General features: G+C 44.9%; 1 protein-coding gene and 1 long non-coding RNA gene across 3 annotated transcripts in view; one reads left to right on the forward strand and one right to left on the reverse strand.

Moving 5' to 3' along the window:
• CFAP99 (cilia and flagella associated protein 99) overlaps positions 1 to 27,050 on the reverse strand; it is a 381,916-nt gene that overhangs the window by 34,046 nt on the left and 320,820 nt on the right. For both annotated transcript variants that reach the window (XM_078679007.1, XM_078679006.1), the window contains exons 11-12: positions 21,911 to 22,115; positions 16,104 to 16,245 (exon numbers count right to left, since the gene is read on the reverse strand). In XM_078679007.1, the coding sequence (XP_078535133.1) occupies positions 16,104 to 16,245; positions 21,911 to 22,115 (347 nt within the window). The remainder of the gene's footprint in view (positions 1 to 16,103; positions 16,246 to 21,910; positions 22,116 to 27,050) is intronic.
• LOC144821479 (uncharacterized) overlaps positions 1 to 27,050 on the forward strand; it is a 41,873-nt gene that overhangs the window by 361 nt on the left and 14,462 nt on the right. Inside the window, exon 2 of the long non-coding RNA XR_013608356.1 lies at positions 9,296 to 9,361. This is a non-coding gene — a long non-coding RNA (uncharacterized LOC144821479). The remainder of the gene's footprint in view (positions 1 to 9,295; positions 9,362 to 27,050) is intronic.

The following is a 27,050-nucleotide window of genomic DNA, read 5'->3' on the forward strand; positions in this document are numbered from 1 at the left end:
TGTGCCGATAGTTAAAATACATAATCTACCTTCGAGCTATACAAGAACATTAATGCAACTTAGCAACCTGAATTAATTGAGTTAGTCAAGACACTGTATACATGATTGATACACATATGCTATCTTGTTTAAATGTTTAGTAATCGTGGATGATTCATAGTTTTCTCTGATACTAATGGAGATTTTCAGCTGCCGTAAAGACAGTCTAACTGTTACTCCGAAACTCTGAGTGTAAAATAATATATGGCACTAAGTTTGACTCAGACTTCTTCTGAAGGTCATGATGCATAGCTATAAGGAAGAATGTTGTAGACTTGACAAAGGCAGGTGTAATTTGTAGGGACCTGCAGGTCCTATTGCCATTACAGTAGATTGAAACCTTATCTGTGTCAGTTCCTCTAAAATAGCTGATCTAAGGAGTAGAAATGCTGAGTGCTTGAATCCCCTGATTTTTAAAGAAGAATGCATTCAATTACAATCATTATATTCCTATTTAGTACTTTAAGAAATAATTTCCCCAATTGGGAAAGCAGAAACACAGGCATCTGGGCGAGGAACCTCTACTGGATTTAAAAATGAGTTTCCCATCAAGATGAGCCAAGTAAAAAAAAAAAAATAAGGATCTTCCATGAACAAAGACTGACTGCAATCCAAAATTACCTCACAAGGTGCAACTTGAAAGCCACTGCAACCAGCGAGTAAGAATCCTTGCAATGACTGTTTGTTAAGAAATACAGTGAACTTTTCTCATCTTCCAGAAAGTTTTGCACAACAGGAAATGCAGCAGCATACATGTTCTCATTTGTGCAAACACAATTGTTATAGAAACATCTGTTTTTCCCTGGAGCAAGATATATGTATGTGTTCAACAGCAACTACTGATGATCGGTGCCCTCTTTTTTTTCTTCACAACTCAATTTTATTGTTGAAAGCCGATACAAATCCAACGTCAAATGAAAAGCCAGTAAAAGATCATTACAAGCAGCATTGATTTCAACATTGCCATTATAATATATTTGTGTTGATGTATTAAATTAAAAAGAAAGGAAAAAATAAGATTTTAACGACAAACAATAGTACCATAACAATATCGCTGGAGGCATTCAACGATCTAAGACACGTAGGTCGATGCAATTTAGTACATATATAGAGTAGGTCCACATCCATAGCGTATCACAATACCATTAACCCAACAATTCTTTGACAGCTGAGACAGAGGGAGGAGGATCTAAGTCTAATCCCTTGTAGTCAGCCCACCGCTTCCATTTCTTATAATGTTTCTGGGGCTACCCTCTTGCTGTTAAGACAGGGATCTCTAGAGCCATACAAAAGTCCTTTCTTTCAGGTCGCAACCAACGGGGGAGACTCACTCTTCCCTACCCTAGCCACATCGTGCTTAGCCAGCGTGAGGCCTTTTAGGGGCCCTCTTGACCAATACACAAACATACATATTTTCTGATAGAATTCTGAGATTGTTTGATTTTTTTTGTGTGCCTATCTCAAGAATCATCAACACTGGGCTATAGAGAGGGGGCGTGGCATGAAGCCGAAGTGAACAGACACGAATTGTGGAGCTCCGTCGGCTTCATCCCCCAACTACTCTCATCCTGAGCCCCGGGCACAGATATGTGCCCCAAACTGGGAACCGGGGGTCCCGGCTCTCCGTGGAACCGACTGGCGGGTTCGAGCTGCCCTTGCAAAGGGGGTAAAATTGAAAAGGGCCTGGTGGACGGACTGGGTGTGGCGAAACTAAGATGGCGCCCATGAAATACAGAGCCGAACGGAACTGAGCCGTCGCACTGAAGGCAACAAGTAAGAGGTCCCGGGAGCATACCTGAAGCACAGGGAGATTCTAAGCGGGCCCAGCGGTGAAGGATCCAGGGAGCGACTACTTGTAGAGCCACGGCGGAGAGCGACAAGGCGCCCGACGGGCGTCTGGAGTTGTGCAGGCGAGCTGTCCCTGGAAAGCAGTGACGGACCCCGCAGACGGGGATTTCTCCACTAAACAGGAGTCGCTTGGGAAGAAAGGGCGGCACAGCGTGTGATCATTTCAGACGAAACTAGTGATCAGATACTGGAGTTTAGCCCCAAAAACGAAGCACAGCGAGGGGAGAGGGAGTTGAGAGCTCTCCTTGATGCGCAACAGAACCAGAGAAAGAGCCCGCAGTGTTCGGATCGGAGGATTGGCAGAACAGGCCTCCGGACAAGGGATTACGAGGGGCCACACAGTCAAAATACCCAGGCCCTGCTCCTGGGCGACACCCTGAGCCAAATCACAGAGGAGGACACATGCGAAATATAGCCATAAATGCTGCCCACCCAACGGAAACCTCCCCACAAGTTCCAGAGGGGTGGAGGAGAAGAACTGCATTCAGTGGGAGGTTAGTGTAGCCTCACTGGTGCCAGATGAGCACTGGGTGCGGTCACCCTATCACGGGGAGCAGTGTTACCCCTCACACCTACTACTGTAAACAGCACACAACTAGTACCCACACCGAAGCAAGAACCCCCCCTGCCTAACGTTGGTCATCCGGGCGCAGGAGAAGTGACTACACGGCTAATTATGGGGAAAATATCGAGGAAGAAGGGGAGTGTTGCCCAGGGCGCTGGGGCCGCTGGGAATCAGACAGATGAGGAAGAGGAGCTGATTGAGACGGGAGGGGACTCGACCCCCTTGAAACCTACACTAGCGGCCATAATGCAGGCTATCACAACCTCCAAGGAAGTGCAGGAGGGGGAAATTAATGCCATAGGCAAGGACCTGGGCCTGTTGAAAGACGATCACCGCAAGCTTAAGGAATGAGTCGTAGCCTCTGAGAAAGTATTGGTTGACCTCCCAGTCACAGTGACCGCGCTACAGAAATCACTCAAGGAGTTGGAGGCTACGGTTAAAGTATTGGAAGTCCGGGCTATGGACAGTGAAGGGAGGTCATGCAGAAATAACATACGTATCGTTGGAGTGCCAAGAAGGGCAGAAGGAGGGAACATGGTGTCTCTTATGGAGGGCTGGCTCTAGGGCGGAAGTGGCCCCAGATGGTTTATCACCTTTCTACGCACTGGAGAGAGCTCACAGAGTGCCGGCCTGACCGCCCAGACCAGGAGCACCCCCCGGCCGATAGTGGGAACCTGCTGCACTTCAAGGATAGGGAACACATTCTACAACAAGCTCTCAAGAACCAAAACCTACAGATTGACAGTAACAAAGTAATGATATTACCGGACTTTATTAGGGAAGTCCAACATAACAGAGCGTCATTCCTGGCTGTTAAAAAAAGGCTTCGGCAAATGCAACTCCCTTACGCCATGTTCTTCCTGGCGCGGCGCCGAGTGGCTTATCCAAAGGTGGCAAGGTTTTTCCCCATACCGCAGAAGGCCTGGGAATGGTTAGACACCAGGCAACACCGGGAACATTGGGAATCATCTTCGGAGATTTCCCAGCAGGACACTAACAATAACAAACTCGGGTCCAGGGCCCCCTTCCCAAGAGAGCTCAGCTTAGAACGACGCAGAGCGCTGCAAGCTGTGGCGGAACACAGTCAAAATGTTCACAGTCCCGGGTCAAGTAAAAGTGAAACAGAAAAAGGTCGGGCTGAAGGATCATCAATACATAGTGGAAACGATGACTCGGACGTGGAACTACCGGTAGTTACGCCACAAACAGCGGATGAAATTGTCTGAGAAGACGCGTTGGAATGAGTGCCTGAAGAGGGCAGTCATCTTATGAGCCAGTGACCTGGTTTGAGGAGTTATGGAAACTGCCAATGGCACCGATGTGTCGTATATCTGTGCAGGACAGCTTCAGGGCTCCAAACCTAAACCAACTATCATGGGGGGCGGGTGGACGGGGGTCCGGACTTAGAAGGAAAAGCCACGCACCTCGAACACACGAGAGGTCTCTAAAGGTTTTGATTAAGTTTGGATGGGAACTAGTTTTTGAGTGCCTGTCCTAGGGAGGGGGAGTTGGGGATTTAACATGGTTAAAGGGTCGTTAGTGGGGATCAGTCGTGCCACAATAGGGAACTTGCAGGGAAAGAGAATCATTTCATGCAATGGCTGCCCCCCTAGACTTAAAGTGTATATCTTGGAATATTCAGGGAATGCATTCCATGTTGCGGCGTCACAAAATTCATGCATACTTGATACGGAGAGGGGTTAAAATAGCATTGCTCCAGGAGACTCACATAATAGAGAAGGAAGGAGTGGCACTGCAGTGCTGCTGGAGAGGGTAAGTATTCTACACTAATTATTCAGCATTCTCCAGGGGAGTATTGATCTGGGTGAATGCGGGGGTACCATTTCAATGTACAGGCCAGATCATATACCCGGAGGGGATGTATGTGGTGGTGACCGGGCAGTTAGATGGTAGAGACATATTGATCATAAGTCTGTATGCACCTAATTCGGAACAGTCCGCCTATCTGTTGCAACAGTCTGGGAAATTGGCATCAATATTGACGGGTTCAGTGATATTAGGGGGGGATTTTAATTCTATCACTGATGTGGAACTTGATTGCTCACATCCACCACTTCCTAATGCACATATTCATAAGCTAGCAGAAGCGAGGTAGCATTTGCAGCAGAGGTGGGGATTGGTGGACGTATGTTGAGCTCAGCACCCGGGAGCTAGAGATTACTCCTTTTTCTCCACTTTGCACGACTTACATGTCCAGCTGGATACTATCCTGTGCTCCCCCGACGTACATGAGGTAGTACACTCCAGTGAATACCTCACTAGAACAATCTCCGACCACAATCCGATATTACTCGGAATTAGGTGGTCACGGCCCAAAATACACACATGGCGTTTGCAACCCGACGTGTTAGAAGATCAGGTCTTCTGCGAGACGGTGGGCACTGCTATTGAGCAGTACTTTCAGACCAGTGCCAATACAGCAACAAACCCGCTAAGAGAGTGGGATACGTTTAATTCGGTCATCCAAGGACGGTGCATTTCGGAGACGATGGGGGTGCGCAAAGTGCTGTTGCAGGATATACAAAGGGCGGATCAAAAGCTGCGGGAGCTAGAATGGGAAAGACCTGAGAGGGCAGACAAGCAAGAGGAGCTCTTAGAGGCCAGGGAAGCAGTTGCAGCAGACATTGAGCATCTACGCTGCTTTGATTACAAACAATATATCACTAGAGCCCATACTGAGAGGGACAAGTCTGGAGCCATGTTGGCCTGGCTGGCTAATCTGGCTAGAAGAGGATAGGTGATTCTTGAACTCAGGGAACAGAATGGAAAAGTATGTTATGGTCAGCTAGGAATTAACAATTTGTTCCATGATTTTTACACAAAACTGTATAGGAGTAGGACCGAATTTGAGGGTGAAGCCCTGGATGCATTCCTAGGAGAAGCAGAATTTCCAGTATTGGAGGAGGACATAGCGGGCATTCTGGGCCGCGAAGTGGAGCTGGGCGAGGTGAGAGGGGCTATTAAAAGTATGGCCAGAAATAAAACACCAGGACAGATGGGCTACTGTCTGAATTCTACTTAGCATTTATCGAGCTTTTAGCACCAAGGCTTGTGCAGCTATATAATGAAGCAAAACAGGTGGGGCACCTCCCGGTCAAAACGCGGGAAGCAATAATAATGCCACTACTTAGGCCTGGGAAACCGGCCTGGGACATTTCGGCTTACCGGCCGCTCTCCATGCTTAATTTAGACTACAAGATTCTGAGTCTTATTTTAGCCACCCGCCTCCTCCCCTATAAGACAACCTTAATCCACAAAGATCAGGCGGGGTTTATCCCCACCAGAAACACGGCCCTAAATGTTCGGCGGCTCCCCCGGGTTCTGGAAGCAGACACCTACCAGAAAGAGGAAGCGGTCGTCTTTTCGGTGGATATTGAAAGGGTATTTGCCAACCTTGAATGGCCTTATCTGTTCCGAGTGATGCTGAAATTTGGAATAGGAGAGGAATACGTGAAATGGGCGGCTCTTTTGTACACTGATTCCACTGCCAAGGTGAAAACTGGAGGGCTAATTTCGGATGCATGCAGAGTTGGCCGAGGGACGAGGCAGGGGTGCCCGCTTTCCTCCCTTTTGTTTGCCTTGGCCATAAGCCGCTAGCGGCTCGAGCCAGAACGGGGCAGCACTATCAAGGCCTCAGTGTAGATGGGCATAACCATCACATTGTGCTTTACGCAGATGACTTATTAATGGTTCTGGCAGACTCGAGAGTGGCACTGTCGGGAGCTAAGGACTTGCTGCAGGATCTTCGTGGGATTGAGGGGCTCATAGTGAATTGAGTAACGTCCTGCCCTTTCCCTACAAAGGGGCATAGAGTGGGCCTGCAAGAGACAGACGGAGTGAGATGGGTATACCGCTGCTTGACGTACCTCGGTATCCAAATTTATCACACCCAGGAAGACTTATTGGATGGTAACATCGGGAGAGCCATAAGGAGGGTGAAAAGCAGCTTTGACTTTTGGGGAACCCTCCCGTTATCGATGATTGGCCGAGTAGCTCTTCTTAAAATGATTACACTACCAAGACTACTGCATTATTTTGGGACGTTGCTGGTCTGGATTCTAGCGAAATGTTTACACCCAGCTCAAATCACTGGTCTCGGGCTTTCTATGGGGGACTGAAAGGAGAAGAGTAGCTCTGGGAGTGCTTAATAAGCGAAGATCGCAGGGGGGACTGGTCGTACCTGATTTTGATACCTATTACCTGGCGGCACAGCTGCAATGGCTCACTAGATGGGTGGCGGGCAGGCTTAGGGGGATGGAAGAACTGCAAGACGTTTTCCCATCACTGAGACTGGTAACCCAAATTGTGTTAAAGCTCTCGATGTGAATTAACACCCTTCCTCTGAAATTACGAACAGCGCATATGTGTTGGAACAGAAGTTTGAGAAGGGGGCAGGTTAAGTGTCCATACGCCCCAGAAATCCTGTTACTACTTTGCGAGTCAGTACCTCATGGTGGAACCTAGCGGGGGCTGGAAACTTGGGGAGAGAGGGGGCTCACGACTCTAGGAGACTTATATGAGGAAAGTGTAATGATTCCATTCCAGGATCTTCAGGAGAGATATGGCTTGCCCGGGGGAGATTTCTTACTACACTCAGCGCTCACTGCAGCTGTACGAAAGCACTAGGGGGAGGGGTTGACTGAACCGTATTTGTAAATGAGGTGCCAGTATGTGGTGACGGCGGCGGGGATATTTAAGGCAGTCACGTGTTTATACAGGCGAATGAACCAGGAAGCGGTGCTCCCGCTGACGGCATTGAGACAAAAACGGGAGACTGACCTCGGGGAGGGCATCTGAGAAAAAACTTCGGGGGATCTTGAGGAAAGGGCATGGAAAAGCACCAGGAATGCCAGATTTCAGCTAGTAAACTTCGATATTCTACACAGAGCGTATCTTACCCCAGCAAGGATTAACGAATACTTTGAGACTCAATCGGCGGCCTGCCCGTGTTGTAATAGGAAGGGCGCAGACTTTTGTCATATGTTCTGGAGCTGCCCACAGATGGGGAATTTCTGGGGAGAGATCATTGCGGTACTGACTGATGTAACTGGTAGGGAAATAGAGGTAACCCCGAAAGGCTGCCTATTGCACTGGTTTCCCCATACAGCAAAGAACAAAGAAACAAGCAAGTTTTTAGTCCGGGGGTTCTTACTAGTAAAGAGAGACATTGCTATGCACTGGAAGGCAAAAAAGGGCCCGAGTATATCTAGATGGCAGGTGGAACTTGTTAAATGGGCAGCATGCGAGGGGAGAACCAGAATGCGGGCAGCGAAAATAGCTAGGAATGAGAGAGTGGAGGAGGCAGCGAGGGCGTGGTAGACACTGGTGGTATCACTAAGGAACGTAGAAGATATGGGAGCTGACGACCGGCCAGAGGAAGTCCCCGAGGCTTCAGGGTAAAGCACGAATGTTAAAGCATGATACTGGACTAGTTCTGGAGAGAGGTCTGGCCCTGGTTAGCGGGGCACCTTTCAGTTAATTGAGGCATGAAGGGTATAGTGGACTGTACCTCCTGAGTTAATGACTCTGATGTCGAACTGTGGTAAATTAATATATTTGTAAAACCCAATAAAGTTTGTTTAAAAAAAACATAAACACTGGGCTACAGAAAGACACTATAGCTGCTGTGACACCCATGGGTCTCAAACATGTAAAACGTTTTTGTGAGCACTTTAAGAGATCACTTTCCTTCTATTAACTTATTCTTGGACACAAACTTTTATTGCTTGCATTATTTTTTATTAAGATGAAAATTATAAAGCAGAAACGTTCAACATTATCACCTAAGCCCTCCAATACTCCATAAATGAAATACTCCCAAATATCCTAACTCTTCCACATTTGGAACCGATATTCAGCCACAAGGGCCTTAGTACCTAGTCCAAGCCAGATATTGTGATGAGGAATGCAACAGGAAAGACAAGGAACAATAATCATAAAACCAATGGTATCTATTGAAACCTCTCGTCAAGTTGCCCCACCACATTTTTGAAATGCTTAGAAAATCTCTCCCAATCTTAAGAAGAAGGGACAGGCAGACTATCTAGGCTAGGTAACCACCGGACACTCAAAGAGAGGGAGTAACCAACCACAGTCTCATGGCCAACTCCTTTATCCAACGGGGGAACACAACTTAGCTGAAAGGGATTATTCCTTTTTAAGGATGATTTTCCTCACCCACCAAAGGTGACATGCTTCATCAACGGGAATATCCTCGCTCCATGACAACTGATCACTATCATTTTTGCACCTAGCAATGGGTTGTCATGGCGCCTACCTATGGCCCCACGATGGTATGACACTTTTTTACTCTAAGCAATCATACTTTCGGTCTTACAGTCAGCTCTCAGAGCGTTGTGCTGCCCCACAATGGCCCATGATCAATTATGCATCTAGCAATGGGTTTGAGATCTATCTCATTCTCTCTACCTTGCACACTGGCCTCTATTGTTGTGATGATGACACGTTAGCTCATCATTAATCTTAATTAGACAATTACAGATTAGCAAGCATTTGATAGCCCCCCTAGCTTGTCTTCAAATACTGGGTCCTCACCAGCCTTGATTTTTGGTCTCTTATCTATGCTCACTGTGGCCCTCTGTCCTAACTTGACTAATTCCTCTAGCCTGACCACCACCACAATTGGGTGGTCCCCATATACATTGCTTTAATGGACATCTTGTCTTCTTCATTTTCACACTCACTAGAGTTGCCTTTGTAAATTTTAACCGTGCTGCTTCCCACACGGCAGCTCTTGAATGTCCGAGTACGTGAGATCCTCAAGCTCCATCTCCCACTCTCTCTTCTATATTTCCACTTTAGGAATGAGTGCACCCTGAGCCCCACGCCAGTGTCCCCGAGTTAAGGCACTTCACCTGGCGATTGCGGGTAAGTCTAATTTTGGGGGGGGATTGTTTATGAACGCCGGGTTGTGATTGATTATGAAAAACACAGTGTACCAGGTTGCCTGAAATTTACCTCATCCTGGTTGAATAGTGTGTGAGCGCAAACACTGCTTTGTTTTTCCACATATATTGGGGTGATCTGTGGCACATCATGACAATTGCCACTTTTATTTAAACAATAGCCTAGCTGTTTTTAATTTCCCAACAGGTTGTTTGACAGTGGATCTATTCTGTATTTGACGGCGGACCACTGTTTGGTTTTGTATTTCTCCACACAAGCACACTTTTGAGCAGTAGCACTTTTATGCACAGGCCCTGAAGAATACCAATACACCACTGTTGAGGGTAAAATGGCATGTTGACATTCTGTAGAAACACATTGAAGCAGGACTGCTATGTCCATTTGTTTCTAAACGTGGCCTAGGTGCGCACTAATAAAGTTGTTCACGCACCCTGGAGTCAGTTTTAATCACTAACACCTGCACGCTCTGTATACCTCACCACCTTTTAGCTCACTACAGGGACCTACCATCTCTCTGTAAAACATCTGCAGAACTCCTCCTTCACAGTGAGGGAGTTGTAGCCCATGCCGTGATCATTTGAGGAGGTGGTGGATAACATCGTGTGTACTCGCTCTAAAGGGATCTGCTGGAGCAATGGCTGCTATTATAGCCAAAGACTCATACATTCAGAACCTGGCCAAGAGTGTTTGTGCCAACCAGAATCCAGAACCAAGGAAGAAAGCGCCAGTACATATATTGAAGAGGTGAAGGGGTGAAGTCGGCGGAGCATTGGGGGCTGGCGGAGCGGTCTTGGCTGTCCCGATCTGCCAGCCTTGAGGGAGGGAGAAGATAGTAGCTGCTCGGGGCTCCCCACAGCCGCCTACATGGCTTACTGAAGTGCATCGATCTCCTGCAGAGGACGTGAGACCAGCGGGCAGTGGGACAAGATAGCGACAGATGAGGGGCTGAACTGTATCTTTACAAATCTGGAGACGATTGAAGACCCTTCTGCTACCGTTCTACTGCAGCACAGGAGCGACAATGGGCCAGATGTAGGAAGGCTATTACCGGTCGGTAACAGCCGCAATTCGTTAATTTCGGCCGCTATCGACCGGTAATAGGCTTTTCTGATGTAGGGCCCAAAAATAAGGATTCGGTAATTTACCGAATCGTTGATTTAAGGAATCGGTAAATTACCGATTTCTTAAATACCGATTCGGTAAATTACCGAATTCCTAATGTAGGGAGCACTTAAATGAGTGCTTATCCCATGTCGGGATTCATTATATACCACCAACTACAAGTTGGTGGTAAATAACCCAAAAAACAAACAATTTAATGCAAATTGATTCAGTGCCACTTAGGACATGTATGTCTGCAACATGTGCACCCATACACAATTGAGGGGTGCAACAGGGTGTCAAAGTAACACCCTGCCACCCTTCAATGTTTTCCCCCTTTTACCGAATCGGTCGTAAATACCGATTCGGTAAATACCGAATTTTACAGATTCGGTCAAATTTACCAAAAAATTATCTACATACTATTTACCTATTCTTAAATACCGAATCGGTAGAATTCGGTATTTAAGAATAGGTAAATAGTATTTACCTACATCTGGCCATTGGTCCTCTGATGAACCTATGCTGGATTTATGATGGGAATCTTATTGGATCGTTCCCCGCTGTCTGAAGAGTTTCCCTGCCTGGAATTGGGCGACCGCTACTTCAAGGGTGCTACATTTTTGATTTATTGCTTTATTTTTGTGTTTTCCTAGTTTCCCCTCTGCCTACTGTTTGTCGCATGAGAAGCTTTGTCATGTCCATGCCCATGCAGTGACCTAGGATACCTCTGAAAACATAGCAGCATTGTGTCGCCGGCATCTAGGGTGATGCATTTCTATATGTGTGTTGATGGACTCCAGCACTCTACCGCTTTCGTTGCATCATGGTTACCACTTCCGTTCCTGAACTGCTTAGCCCATCACGCTCCTCCATCGAGTACTGCTTCCATTAGTGTGCCACCCAGCCTATCACACTGTATCTCGCTAAAGCAATAAGGAATCTAGGAACGCATTGAGGTTTCGGAGTACATTGGAACATTCATTATGACAATAAGGAAGTAAGGAATTCTTTGCACCTTTAATGTGCAATTAAGAATTCTCTATTTTGGACTATTATTTTTGACTGTGTGCGTTAAGCTGGGTTTTGGGGTACAGGAAGAGGAAATCAAAGATAACTTTTCGCGTTGGATTTAAGAGTATATTTGGATTTAACTTACTCTGCTGTATTTACCATTCTACCACCTTCATTCTTTGCTTGCCCCCCTATTCCTTTCCTCTCTCCCCTGCCTGATTGGTTTATCCTTGTGCCTATGCACCGCTCAATCTCCCTACCCGTCGCCCTTTTACATTACCCCCTTACCCTTCTACATGACATGAACCAACGGATGTAACTCGTAATTGACGTACCTTCTGTAACAATGTGTAACTTGTAACCGATGTAACCCTACCTTGGAGCCTGACTCCCTAAAAAGTATGCCCTTACCAAAGCACTGCTACTCCGCTTGTTGGGGATGGATCCAGCATGTTTGCCCTCGAGTCTCAGAGACCCTTCTGAGAGAGTCCACAGTGAAAAGGGAGTCTCACATAGTGGAGTACTGGGATTGATCCCCTTTCCACTGGGAACCGTCTCCTACCCTGCCGGAAGTCGGACACTGTGTTCATGCTGGGTTTTCTACCCCCTCCCCCTCCATCTTTGAAAATAAATTTTCAAAGATAAAACTTTATTTGGATTTTTTTTTATATATCTTCCTCCTTTGTTTTGATGGCAAAAAAATTGTCTACGCGTTTCGAACTCACACTGCTCGCGGAGTTCTCATCAGGACAAAATAGCTCTAAAATCTAATAGAACAGTCTGGGGTTACGTAGATCACCCGTCGAATCCACCAGTTATCCTAATCAAACCATTTTTATTTAAGATGGAGGTCGCATATGGAACATGGAGTGCGGCCGGTCTTGTCAGATGTATTACCGCTGTCCGCGATGGCTAATCTCAGGACGCGGGAGCACACTGGTTGCCCAGAGTTGGGGGTTTCCCCGCTGTGCTGGAAAAATCTCGGCGCTGTAGTAAATGGCAACGCTCTTCCGTGGGATGGATTTCCTATCCCCGCTAGCCTCGAAGAGAATCACGAGGGGCTTCTGGTCTCTGAAAAACGAGTTTTTCAGAGACCAGAAGCGGAAGAGCGTTGCCATCTAAACAAAGGAGGAAGATATATTAAAAAAAATCCCCAAAAAGTTTTATCTTTGAAAATTTATTGTATATGGCTTACTGTGAATACTTTTGATTCCAGGTTTTGTGATAACATTTGTCGTTGTGTATGGGTGTGAATGTGTGAGGGTATGATTGTTTCAAAATTGTAATTGGTTTGGATAATAATGATGATATTGTTGATATTGTAAAAAATCTTTTGTGAATGTAAATATATGTATATATAGAAGAGGTCGTGTAAAGTATAGTGAATTGGTGAAATAATAACCAATAATCCTTGCTCAAAACTTTAAAAATAAAATAAAAGATTCATTCAAATATTGCTCGACCATAGTGCACATTCCTTATGGTCTGATTAAGTAAAAAGAACTGGTTGTTACAGTACTGGCATTTATTTTGTTTATTTATCTGCAACTGGCCACGCCTCTGACCCAAACATCTTAGTATAGAAATGTGTGTTTTTCCCAACAAAATTGCTAGTATTCTGAGTCTATTACGATGTTAAGTGAAATCTTAGAAGACTAGAAATGCTAGACAAACAATAGAAGTTCATGATCAACAGTTTTTTGGTCCCTGAGTATTTTCAAACTGCATGAGGCAAGAGTTTTGGTGTCTGTATTGAATGACTTCCGGATCTAGGTTGATGTTAGGCAACATAGAGCTATGATGATGGGTCCTCCCCTTCATCTACAAAGGTGGCTTGTCAGCTGGAAAGCTTAATGTGAAGAACCCAAGATAAGTGAACCAAGTCAAGAGACCAAATTTAACAGTGTGCGGCTGGGGGAAACTAGCATCAACGAATCCTACACTTTCATTAATTTCAGAGTCCTCTGCAGCAGCAAGAACCAACCCACCCTACCAAAAGGTGAGGTGGGAGGTTCTTTGGAGGTTTTTAAGTGAAATAGCATTCCATTTCCTTGTTGCATAGCAGTGGAAGGCAAGCTGCTGCTATTGTGGGTCTTGCATAGTACTTAGGATGTCATTATTTTAGATGCAAGGTTTGGTGGTATGCCATTGTTGACTGCCTTGTAGGTGATGTAGCAAGTCCAGAAAATTATCCAGGTAGGCAGGGAAAGCCACAATAGGTATAGGAGTGTTGAATTGATCCAATCACTTGAGTGAGTGAGGTGGGTCTTTGGGATATCACTCAGGCGAGAGTCGGCTCTATCATGTGAGAAAGAACTTGTGCTGCACCGCCATTGTGTAATAATTTTCTACGATATATGGCATCAATTTGCAGAGCATGGACATTTGATGCCACGGTATTTTACATGAGATGCATCTTGAAGCAGAGGGTGGTATTGATGGAGAAGCCAAAAGATTTGTCTGAATCTATCTAACTTCATTTGATGCGCCATTCTCAGGTCTGAACTTGTTTGTTCAGTTTAGAGATTAAATCAACATCCGTGCTTGGATTGTGGTGAGATGGTCCATGAAAGTGGTACGGCTTGAACTACAGGACAATACTGTTAAACTCCATTCGAGGTGCATAGTGTTGGGGTGAAAAGGGTGGTGAGATCAAACAGCACGAGAAAATAGTTGGCACAATTCCCTGTAATGTGGATGGTTTCATCGACCATTTGGATGTTTGTTATCTCTGTGCTACAACCTGGCCTAAAATAAAATTTGTAATTCTGCAGAAGGAAATTGGCATTGGTCTTTTTGTGGAGCGGATTGATACAGCCTTCACAATGATCGGTAGGGTCTTATGGATTAAGGTTGAACATTTTGAGAGTGACAGTGACTGTCTTGAGCATTTGGGTAGGAGTCTTACAGAAGTTATTCATTTAACAACATGGAGTACTTGTCCAGATAACTTCTTCACCATAGTTGATGTTAATTTAATGGGACATCTGCATGGCCATGAGGAAAGTGGCAGGTGTAGAGCACATAAAAGCTGACAATTTAGTGCTGGTAGGGTGTGTAGGGTTGCAGTGTTCAGTTGGTTTTAGCAATGCCCCACTGGCAGAATCGATCTATCGATCTGCTTGATGCCGTATTATTGAGGACCAAGGTCATCAATCCTGAGAGTGGAAGCTAGGATGAACAATGTATTTGGCAGTAAAGATGGTGTTGCGGTTATTGATGGTAATGAGGTCAGTTATGTCAGCTGAGTGTCAGAGGTAAAAGCGTACATTGATAAGCATGATATGCAGGTGTGCTCAGTGATTGCGCTGTAGATGGCGGCGAGATGAATATTTATGAGTTTGCTTCGTTTGGAGGTGTGAAGTGTGCTGGTGCATGGGTTGGGAAGTGAGCGGATGAGATGGTTGTGATGTGTTATGGAGAGGGTGTACATGGAAGAGGTGTTGTTGAGCTGTGCTGTGTCAGGTGATGTGGTTCCCATTTCACTGTTTGTCATTACCTGTCAACAGGCACATGAGTTGCATTTCACTGACTGGCTGGATGCTGGTCAGGTGGCAGACTAAGTGAACTCTGCTGTGACACTTGACAAAGAAACGTTTCTGAATCGGTGAGTGTGCTGCTAGGCTTTGGGCTACTTGCTGTGGTGGGAAGGCCTCAAACTACTGCTTGAGACACAGAGCTAACTGATAAAATGGTGGGACTATTAACCACCCAATTCAGAGTAAACGATTTAGCACCTGGTTAGGTGGCCTTAACTGAGTGAACTTTCACAATGCAAAGTGTGGTCCCCTCTGACCATTGGGTCAATAAAGTGCCCATAACATGAGGGAAACCACCAAGACCATGTCTGGAGACTAGTCCCCTAGATACAGACAGTTACCCAGGCATTCCCACCATCTACCTTTGGCAGCCTAAATACCTCCAGCAGTGATCAACACTGGTAAACTTACCACAAGGGTTTTCTCTGAAAATTTGGTGACACAATGTTGAAATCAGCAGATTTGGCAGAGAAGACTGTGACCTTGGTAGAAATCTTTAAACTTGCCAATAGTTAATATTTCTCCCACTGTACAGATAAGGAAAATCCTCCACAATAGCAAACCTAAATCAACTTTAAACCACACCCGTACAAATGTGAAGAATGGCAGTTGTTTTCTACGCCGTCTCCCTCTCATTATAAAGGAAAGAAGTGGAACGAAGAGAGGAGCGAATGAATGAATGGAGTCAGACTAGAGATCCCACACGAAGGAAGAAGTAGAATGGAATGCACGTGGGGTGCAAAAAGATAGAGTAAAGGACGTGTGGTGCTTAAATACATTGAGGTGCTTAAATAAAAAGCAATCTCTTGACCTTATAATTTTTATCTTACATTGCTATGTCTCAGTTTTCAACTCATCCAATGAAAGCACAAAAAGTCCAATTATTGGTGTGGAAGAAGCTACCTGTTAAAGGGAAGGCCTGTTTGGCTTTAAATCAATAAAATTTCCTAACATGAAGCAAAACTCAAAAAACACAAAGGTACATCACCATAGCAAAACCAAAGTTCTGATTCACAAAAATTATGCCTGCGACTGGATTACACCCATACCTATTTGCTGCTTGTATTTCTTGAGCTTTTTTCGTGCTTCTTTTGCGTTTTTGTGTCCTTCTGCCACCTGCTCCACCAGGTCTCTCATTTCTCTCTCTTCCTGGAGGCGCTTTTCTGCGTATTGGCGCATTATCTCCTCCGTCTAGGCACAAAACAGATACATGATGGAGAACATGTTGGTTCCTCACAAGGTAAGCAATATCTCAGACGGTGATTGATGGGGAGGCAAGCAGTGAACTTATAAAAGTGCGGATGAATGCTTCCCCACTGGCCCAGAACTGATAGGTCTGGCTGAGGCATCAAACAATGGAAGAGAAGGGAGGTCTGAAGTGTGAGTCTTCTGCTAGTCTTACTGGTAACAAACCATTCTTGTGAGACAACTACAGAGAAGACCCATGGTCTGAAAATAATTAATACTAAGGACTCTCCGTTTTAATTTATCAATTAAGGGTTAAAAGTCAGATTCGTACCATGCAAAATGGGCAGCAGTACATACATGCAGACAAATAAAACAGGAGAAAAACACAGGCATAAACTCAAAATGACAAGTACAAAATGGAAAGTGAGAGTCGGCACAAAAATAAGGAAACTAAACTTTATAGAGCTCTACACGTGTCTAAATTACAACAGTTAGCGGTTTATGGGATTGTCAGATCAAGCTGTCGGATTAGGAGGCGATTGAACCAGTGTGGCGTGAAAAGGGGCAAGAGTAATGCTAACTTGATTGAGGTTGGGACATCATTCCATTTTTAAAATAATTTTTATTGACATTTACTTTTTTCCCCAAAATAAAACGGATAGAATCAGTGCACTATAGTGGGTACAACGTGATACATGCAAGCGTGTATACATCGTGTTTACTTATGAGCTGCATTGCAACCCAGAAAACTCCAAACATGTGTGCTACCTGTGCTTGGACAACATAGAGGGAAACAGGATGTTTAATCAACAAGGTGGCAAAGGAACATTGCACTCTTCTAATTGTTCATTGTAAACATACAGGTCAATATAATATTAAAATGTGTCAGTCAATATGGGGAACAGTTCTAAACAATAAAGCACAGTGTAAGAGAAAAGAAAAAGGGGAGTGAGGAGAAAAAATAAGATAAAAGAGAAGAAGGAAACCCCCCATCAAGAAAAAGAACAATAAGAAACAAAGGAACCTGGAACAACGAACAGTGATGCACTCGGTCCAGGCGTTGCATTGGGAAAGCATTCCATATTTAAGAGTTGTAACCTAATAATTTTTGTTTGCTTTTTTTCTTAAACCAGGAAACTGTTGGATGCCTCTGGTTTGCTCTACTTGTGAGTTTCCATGAGCTGCTAGACGTTTAGAATTTATATGAGGGGCGGGGGAGTAGAGCAACTATGTGAGTGAGGTGAGCAGAGGGCTATTAGATTCAAATTTACACTTTCTAATGACTAAATATCCTGCAGGTAATAAAACTGTTTTCTGGGGTACTGCCAGTGTTTGGGAGGAAAATATGAGGTCTTTTTTTCCATAATCAATAACAAGATTTAAGCAAAATCTATCCATATGGTGAACACAGTCATATGTGGAATGTATGCTCCCAACTATACATTTCACTTTTTTACGACCCTTTGTTTGGGAAACGTCTTACGAACCAGGCTCATATATTGTAACTTAATGCTCTCTTGGTTGGATGTAAAAAAATATTTTTTTAATTTTAGGAGAAATTAATTTCAAGAGCTCAACACACATAATCTTCTGTGTATTTTTATCCATATCTTGGACATGAAGCAGCTTCCAGGGTGCTAAATGAAGGAAACATGGAATCCATTGTACTGCAGAAAATGTATTTGCGACATTACATTGATGAATTTTCAGCACACTTTCTCTTCTCTGCTTTGCTCTTCTATTCTCTCTACCAGTTATTTGCCACCTTAAATTTATGATCTCACAAAAGACCTCTCGTGAATCATCAACAGAATAAAGTTGACCAATAACTTCCTTGCATCAGAACCTTTGCCTGTAGGAAAGCATACAGATGCTTAGGCCTGTTTAAAGAACCACCACAGAGATTGATACTGTATATCATCCTTTTGGAAGAAAATGCTATTTTGTGTTTTCATTGACGGCTGTTTAACGCCCACCTAGTAAGATCCACTTTCTGGATATCGGAAAGGAAAACCTTGTACTGCAAAGGAGAAAAGGATATCCTACCGTCTTCACCTGCTTATCCCCCTTTCGCAATTCTTTGCTGCATCCACGGTGGCCAAATCTAATTGCAGGCTTACCCCTTCATCCACACTGACAAAGGACAGCAGGTGCTGGCTTCTGAGCAGCACAGCCGTTTGAAGGCATTATATCCCTCTAAATCCTGGGTCATCCAGCTGGATCTCTGGAGGCTTCCACTTCCATTTACAGTACCTTGCTACTAGGCTTAACAGAGATGGGGCTGGCCACCTGTTCACGGCTCGCATTTTCCGCAAGAGTAGTGTCAGCGGGTATGATGCTTTCTGGTGCTTCGCTAACCGTAGCAGTTTCCCCGCCTTTCATCTCATTCAGGAGACAAACTCCTTTATGTGAAGCGACACCCCCGCTCGTTCATGCAGACCCTCCTGTAAACCACGCAAATTTATTTTGTATGCAGGTATTATTCTCAGAGCTTTTCAAAGTTTAACACAAGAAAATCAAGCCAACTTTTTAATAAGGTTTTACAGGTCCAGAGACTGATTAGTTCAAGGGCAGTGATAAAACAGAAAACCATCCACATCCACAGATATAGTTTCTTCAGCTTGAACCTAAATATGAATGATTCCTGAGATATTGGCATTGCATTAGGACATTTACAAAAGGCTCCAGATGCAATGAAAAAATATAGAGCAAGTAGACAGACCTGCAGCGGTCGTCCATGGATTGAAAGACATCCGCACATGGCCCCAAGTGTGGGAGTAGAGGTTTCCAATTGTTCTATGAGGTTAAGACAAAGTACCTTATCTACTCAGAAAGATCAAAGAATTTCAGCATTAACATGAAACTGAGACACTTCACTGCATAACAACCAATTTGGCATCAGATATGGCAGCTGCAGAAGGGGGTCAAATTATCCTGCAATCACATTGATAAGTTCTCAGACATAGTTACTTCCCAGGCTATTTTATTCTTAATGGATCCAGGGCGATTGGGAAAATCATTTTATTATATATTTCAGCTTTTTTGTCATTTAGGAAGTGCAATTGTGTTACATGAATGTCATGCATGAGGCTGGGCAAAATACTTCCGATCAGGTGTATATTTTTAGTCTATTTATCGAATTTTAGGTTTATGATATATCTTGCTGCCTGCACCAGTATTCCTTTCAGTTAGAAGTCCCCAACGTCATCTCATAACAACATTCAGTCCTAAAGTGCCATATTTATTTATTAATTTAACAACGGACTCAATTCCTGATACGTTTATTTTCCTTTCTGAAATAGACTTAAGAGCGTAAGATAAGGTTGGGAGGTTTAAAGCAATCATGAATGTTTCTTGATAACTGTATTCAATTTCACACCTGACGAATACGAAGGCTTGAGGAACTTTACAAAAGTTTAATATAATTTTAGCACTTTGGTTTCAATTTGATCTGATTCCTCATCAAATATGCATTACAAATTACAATGCTTCTCGTGTCCTTAGCCTGAGAGCTGCAAACGCTATTTATCCTCCAACATCTAAAAAGAGTGTTTAGTTCTAACAAAGGCATAGTCTTCTTTTCAATATTGTCAAGTTTCATTTTTGAAGAAATGTCCCTCAGTTCTTTGCTGGAAACAATTTCTGTCTTCAAATTTAGGGCCCTATTTATATGTTGGCGGAACGGGTACTCTGCTGTAATGGAGACGGAGTACACTTTCCGCCAATATAATGGTCCACCCACCCGATTTAAATGCGGGCGTACCTTGGGTGTAACAATGGAAGAGTAAGGGCTGTCGGAGGTGTTGGCCCACCTAAATTTAGAAAGGCAGACACACAGGTAAGTTTACACTGGTGGGAAGGGACAGTGAAAACTTCCATGGCAAGGGGATATTTTTTTTTATTTTCAAAAACAAAATCCTGTTTTGGGGCTTTGTTTTTGAAGATAACATTTTTTAACTTTTCCATACGGCTCTGCGTCATGTTTGATACAGTTGTATGTCACAGTTACAACACATTGTTAGGAACCGTGTTGACTGAAGTTCCTGTCAATGGTTGAAATACCTGCCGGCCCAGTGGACATTTCAAAATTTGGCAGTTCAGACCTCTGCCTGGTGGAGGGTGGGCAGAAGGGGCTGTGATAAGCACAATGACAACAGAAGGTGAGCAGCAGAAGAGGCTGGGGCAAGCACACAGACAAATGAAAGTGGGCAGGTGGGGTGGTGGCAAGTACACAGACAAATGAAAGTGGGCAGGTGGGGTGGTGGCAAGTACACAGATATCAGCCAGTGGGTAGGAGAGGGCAAGCACACGGACAAAGGACGGTGAGTTTGAGGGGCTGGGGATGCGCTGAGTCAGTGGAGAGTGGGTGGAATGGATCGGGGCTGGCAGAGGCACATAAACAGTGGAGGGTTGGATGGGGCTGGGGAAAGCACATAGACAGCAGAGGGTGGGCGGGAGTTAATGTGGGAGGAACTTGGAGGGAGAGAAACATACAATAGAGACAGCTGAAAAACACACACATTCTCGAAGAGAGTTTAAATAAAATGGAAAAAGCACCTGAAAAGGCGAACACTGGAAGGACACAGTAATACATCAATGCTACGGGGAGGAACAAATACACAAACAGGAAGGAAGCCTATGGAAGCCGACAAATAAATAAGCAATCAAGTGAGAGTGACATTGGTAAGCAAAGGGCGGCCTCTGAGCAAAAGGTCTCACAAGAGTGTCTTAGGCGAGACCTAACAAGGCAATGTGAGTATCAGAGCTCAAGAGAGTCAGAGTCCAGCCAAATGTGACGGAAGTGCTTAGATCTGGCATTCTTCAAGACCTCCCACGAAGCTCAGGGCTCAGGTCAAAGACTGTTTGAACAGTTCGGTTTTTAGCAGTTTTCTGAAGTGAAGATGACGAGTTTCAGAACAGATACCAGGCCTGAAACTTAACTTCATAACTTGGACCAACAGGAATCTCCAGCCATAATTGTGAAATGCATCTTGTGGCCACAGTCTTATTTGCACAAACGTGTGTTTCCCAGGTGTGATTCTGGCCCTCAGAATGTTATTGTAAATTGCAGCATCTTCTGCTGGGTGTCACATACATTTTTAAAGCGCATTGATAACTGTTGGTGCTATAGGGTACACAGTTAAAAAATCTGCAAACGTAGAGTACTGTAAATCTAAAGAAGCCAAGTGTTAGCAACTAGCAAGGTAACAGAAAATAGGAAGTTTTCGTCAAATGAAATCAGATGACAACTGGCCCTTAAATGTATATATAATCTGACAGTTGTGATGTCACAGGGAAAGGACTATCAAGGCAAAATGTTAATTGGTACATAGGAGCTCATAAGAGCAGAATTGCTATTTTAATGCAGCAATTTCCAGTGTAAAGTGATGCTTTGGGAAAACCTGCTACTAGCAGGAAGAAGACGTTCACAATGCTTGGAGAGAAAAAAAAGACCCTTTCATTTTTTTCCTCCACAAAGCTGAAGCCGCAATATATAAATCATGGGTGCGGGATGTAATTCAATTTTGAGGAACTGAAAAGCAGAGCCTGTTTTTTTACAGCAATGATGAATCTTCCCGCGTCTGCTTTTATGCGGCGTGTCACGCCTCTGATGAAACTGTCATGATGGAGGGCCGCGCCAGGTGCGCGCGCTCCAGTGATGCCTTACCTCCTCTTTCTTCAGCTCGGCCTTCTTCCGGTTCTCCTGAATGACGTTCTGCCGGGCCAGCAGCGCCTCTTCGCGGCTCAGCTTGCCTTCCAGGCGTCGGCACTCGATCTCTGCCAGCTGATTTTCCAGGTCTTTTTCCCGCATTTGCTTCTGCCATGCCAGAAACTCAGAGGAGTCGCGCGCTCCATCGATCAGGTTTTCAATTCTGAGAAAGAAAGAATGAAGTATTAGGGAATCAACTGTTTCTTCCACAACAACCTGGCAACCAATTAGAAATTACTAAATACACATGAAGAGGGTAAAATGGGTGATTTAAGGCAGGTTCATCCTCGTATGTGAACTACTGCCCTTTTATTAGGAATTGACAGGGGATTCATGCAAGTACAAATTTAAAGAATAGAACCCAAATCTTTCAATGTCCCATGAATATAACAGCCACATTTAAAAAGGTTTTTGTGCTCTTATGTATAACTTATGTAAAAATTCTACTCCTGGTTTACATATTCCAACAGGGTGGAATTTTACCCTCGCAAATTAAGATTTGCTCACATGGCAATTTTTTCACTATGGTGCAAATTTCATAAGAGGAAAATCAGTGCTAGAGGCGGGTTGGTGTACAGGAGTTTCAGGGTGGGTCCCTCAGCAAACGCTACTGAGCACTATCAAACTTAGAAGCTTCTGTGGATTTGCCAACAATGTGCGAATAGTTTCCAATCCTGCAAAAAATGCTTGGAAATTTACTCCTGACGAGGTATGGGGTTAATGCAGGGTCACAATAAGTTAGCCTCAACCCTAAAATTGGAAACTGAGGATGATGAAGTTTCTCCAGAGGGAAAGATATTTTCGCCACAGTGGAATAATATTTTTAAAAAGGTTTCAGATGTAATAAAACCTTTGTTACATCTCTATACGTTGGAATATGTATGTATATGAGTACTCCTGGGAATCGGCATCAAATGTAAACTGCAAGAAGTACTCCGGGAACTCTTTGTGACTCCCTAAAAAAAAAACGTTGTGAATTGGACGACAAAGCTCTGAGAGTCTAAGAGGCACATTTGCTGTTTGATGGAAAGAAAGCCCTCCCATAAATCAGCAGGCCTTCCAACCAGCCAAACTCACAGCTCCCAGAACTCATTTAGGGCCACAGGCACGACTGCCAGATCTTGCTAGTTCCTAATTGGGACTTTTTGCGACTCGCAATTAGGAAGTCACAAAATGCAATGTTCCAATCTGCAATTGACCTCCCTAATCAATATTCATGAGGTAGGTCACAATTTGCGACCCATTAGGAATTGCTATAATTTCACAGGGATGATGGCCTGCTGGGGACAGCAGACCACCATGTCTGTGTTTGCTTTTAAATAAAGGAATTTAAAAAAAAATGCAGCCTGGTTTCCTTTAGGAAAAATGGGATGCGTTTCAAAAAGAAAAATTAAACGTTTTCAGTTTCATTTTTTGAGTAGGCAGTGGTCTATGGGACCGAACTGCGAATGTTTTGCATCTGCATTTCGGTGTTAAAACATTCATACATACCCCTGCGAATCTCTATTAGGAAGTGACATCCTTGACACGCCCCTTCCTAATATACTGACTCACAAACCCTATTTTGCTAAAACCTGTTGTACCTATAGCCCTTAGGGGAAATGGCCTCAACAATGCAGGCTCAGCCACGTGTGCCGATTCAACACAAGTCAAACCAAGCTTGCCTTAACCATGCATATGCCTTAACCATATGCGTGGTTAAGGCAATACTCGGTCTAGATGCCGAGCGGATGGGCGGGAGAGGAAGACAGCCAGAGGAAGGATGATTAGGAATTGGAGGAGGACACAGTGAGGTAAGTGGGGCAGTGGTCGGGTCTTGGGGGTTGTTTTTCATGGTGGGGGTAGGTTTTAGGACTCAGGAGGGGGTCTGGGTAGTTTTTACGGCGGGGGCAGTTTTAGGGCTCAGGGCAGGAATGGCAGGGTTCGGGGTACTTAGCAGGTGTAGGGGACAGTTTTGGGGGCTCAGGGCGGGGGTCGAGGACGTTTTTCAGGTAGTGAACAGTTTTCAGGGCTAAGGGGGGGAGGGACAGTTTACAGGGAAGAGGGAAGTTTTAGGCCTCAGGGTGGGGGTGGTTAGGTCAGGGTACTTTACGGATGATGGGGACAGTTTTAGAGCTCAGGGGGGGCTGAGGTCGGGATCGTTTTTGTGGCATGACGTTAAGTTTTAGGGCTCAGGGCAGGGGGAAAGAGACAATTTACAGGGCAGGGGGCAGTTTTAGACCTAAGGCCGGGGAGGTGGCTGGGTCAGGGTACTTTAGGGGTATAGAGGACAGTTTTTGGTGCTCACAGCGGGGGTAGGCTGGGGTCGGGGTAGTATTTGGGGCGTGAGGTTAATCTTTAGGGTAAAGGGCTGGGGAAAAGGGACAGTTTACAGGGCAGGGGTATGATCTTTAGCATGCATGTTCCGTTACCCATCATGTCTTTACCACAAAATTACCTGGTTAAGACACGGTCTTGGTAGAGACCGCGTGGTGGAGACATGCATTGTACCATCATACAACTGGCTCTTAGTGATGTGGGAACTGCTTCTGCTGGATCCTCAGGCACAATCATTGGTAGAGGCAAATAAACCACACGGGACGGCACTCCCGGTTCTGCCATGTGAGGTATGGGGGACCCAAGCAAGAAAAATCAACGTGGGGTCCCATGCACAGGATCTTGATCTACAACCATGTTTCGATGCCAATAAAAACATACATTTAAAAAAAAAGGTTCCCAGCACAGGGACACAACATCAGGCTCATAGTTTTTTTCTATTTCAGAAACAAACTCACACTTTCGGGGTTTGCCTCTGAAATTGAAAAGAAGCAGAGTGAGCTCTGAATACAGCGGTTGGTTCTTCACAGGAACGGCAAAGGCCTCTGCCAACATTACTCTTTTACCGACTACAAACTTGTAGTGGTAACAGGGCTTTAAGTGGGCTGGGTCCTGCCGGTGCTCAGCACCAGCAGTTCTAAAAAGCACTTGCTGAGACGGGTCTCCTTCAGGCTCTCCATTTTTGCCCTCATCCTTAGGATGAAATAAAACGTAACTCTGCAACAGTACCAGAACCCTTCACTGCCTTCGATGTAGCTTCAAAGCTTGTTGTGAGTATTTCCCTCCTGAGGCGGAAGCCGGGAGGTTGCTGTGTAATTTCTGCTGTGTTTTATGCACTTTATAACTATCGCTTGAATACTAAGCATTTGACCTGCAATCTCCATGCATTTCCCCCATTTCCATCTGAAGGCGAAAGACGGGAGGTTGCTGTGCTTTTAACTTTGTTTTTACTTACTTACATTTGCGCTTGAATAAAAAGCGTTTTAATTGTATTTCCCCGCTTTTCCCCGCATTGTGGTCCAGTCTCAGCCGAGCCAGGCGATGAGTCCTTTGGTCCCGGGCGGGCTCATTTTCATAGCGGCCATCTTAGGTGGGAGGCAGCGCATTGCGCAGTCTAGCTTACAGTATAAAAGGGGCACTCCTGACTTGGCGCGAGATCTTGTTGTGAGTATTTCCCTCCTGAGGCGTAAGCCGGGAGGTTGCTGTGTAATTTCTGCTGTGTTTTTATGCACTTTATAACTATCGCTTGAATACTAAGCATTTGACCTGCAATCTCCATGCATTTCCCCCATTTCCGTCTCAAGGCGGAAGACGGGAGGCTGCTGTGCTTTTAACTTTGTTTTTACTTACTTACATTTGCGCTTGAATAAAAAGTGTTTTAATTGTATTTCCCCGCTTTTCCCCGCATTGTGGTCCAGTCTCAGCCGAGCCAGGCGCTGAGTCCTTCGGTCCCAGGCGGGCTCATTTTCATAGCGGCCATCTTAGGTGGGAGGCAGCGCATTGCGCAGTCTAGCCTACAGTATAAAAGGGGCACTCCTGACTTGGCGCGAGATCTTGTTGTGAGTATTTCCTTCCTGAGGCGGAAGCCGGGAGGTTGCTGTGTAATTTCTGCTGTGTTTTTATGCACTTTATAACTATCGCTTGAATACTAAGCATTTGACCTGCAATGTCCATGCATTTCCCCCATTTCCATCTCAAGGCGGAAGACGGGAGGTTGCTGTGCTTTTAACTTTGTTTTTACTTATTAACATTTGCGCTTGAATAAAAAGCGTTTTAATTGTATTTCCCCGCTTTTCCCCGCATTGTGGTCCAGTCTCAGCCGAGTCAGGCGCTGAGTCCTTCAGTTCCGGGTGCGCTTATTTTCATAGCGGCCATCTTAGGTGGGAGGCAACACATTGCGCAGTCTAGCCTACAGTATAAAAAGGGGCACTCCTGACTTGGCGCGAGATCTTGTTGTGAGTATTTCCCTCCTGAGGCGGAAGCCGGAAGGTTGCTGTGTAATTTCTGCTGTGTTTTTATGCACTTTATAACTATCGCTTGTATACTAAGCATTTGACCTGCAATCTCCGTGCATTTCCCCCATTTCCATCTCAAGGCGGAAGACGGGAGGCTGCTGTGCTTTTTACCTTTGTTTTTACTTACTTACATTTACGCTTGAATAAAAAGCGTTTTAATTGTATTTCCCCGCTTTTCCCCGCATTGTGGTCCAGTCTCAGCCGAACCAGGCGCTGAGTCCTTCGGTTCCGGGTGCGCTTATTTTCATAGCGGCCATCTTAGGTGGGAGGCAGCGCATTGCGCAGTCTAGCCTACAGTATAAAAAGGGGCACTCCTGACTTGGCGCGAGATCTTGTTGTGAGTATTTCCTTCCTGAGGCGGAAGCCGGGAGGTTGCTGTGTAATTTCTGCTGTGTTTTTATGCACTTTATAACTATCGCTTGAATACTAAGCATTTGACCTGCAATCTCCATGCATTTCCCCCATTTCCATCTCAAGGCGGAAGACGGGAGGTTGCTGTGCTTTTAACTTTGTTTTTACTTATTAACATTTGCGCTTGAATAAAAAGCGTTTTAATTGTATTTCCCCGCTTTTCCCCGCATTGTGGTCCAGTCTCAGCCGAGCCAGGCGCTGAGTCCTTCGGTTCCGGGTGCGCTTATTTTCATAGCGGCCATCTTAGGTGGGAGGCAACGCATTGCGCAATCTAGCCTACAGTATAAAAAGGGGCACTCCTGACTTGGCGCGAGATCTTGTTGTGAGTATTTCCCTCCTGAGGCGGAAGCCGGGAG

This window comes from Lissotriton helveticus, chromosome 2_2 (assembly GCF_964261635.1).
Source record: "Lissotriton helveticus chromosome 2_2, aLisHel1.1, whole genome shotgun sequence".
NCBI lineage: Eukaryota > Metazoa > Chordata > Amphibia > Caudata > Salamandridae > Lissotriton > Lissotriton helveticus.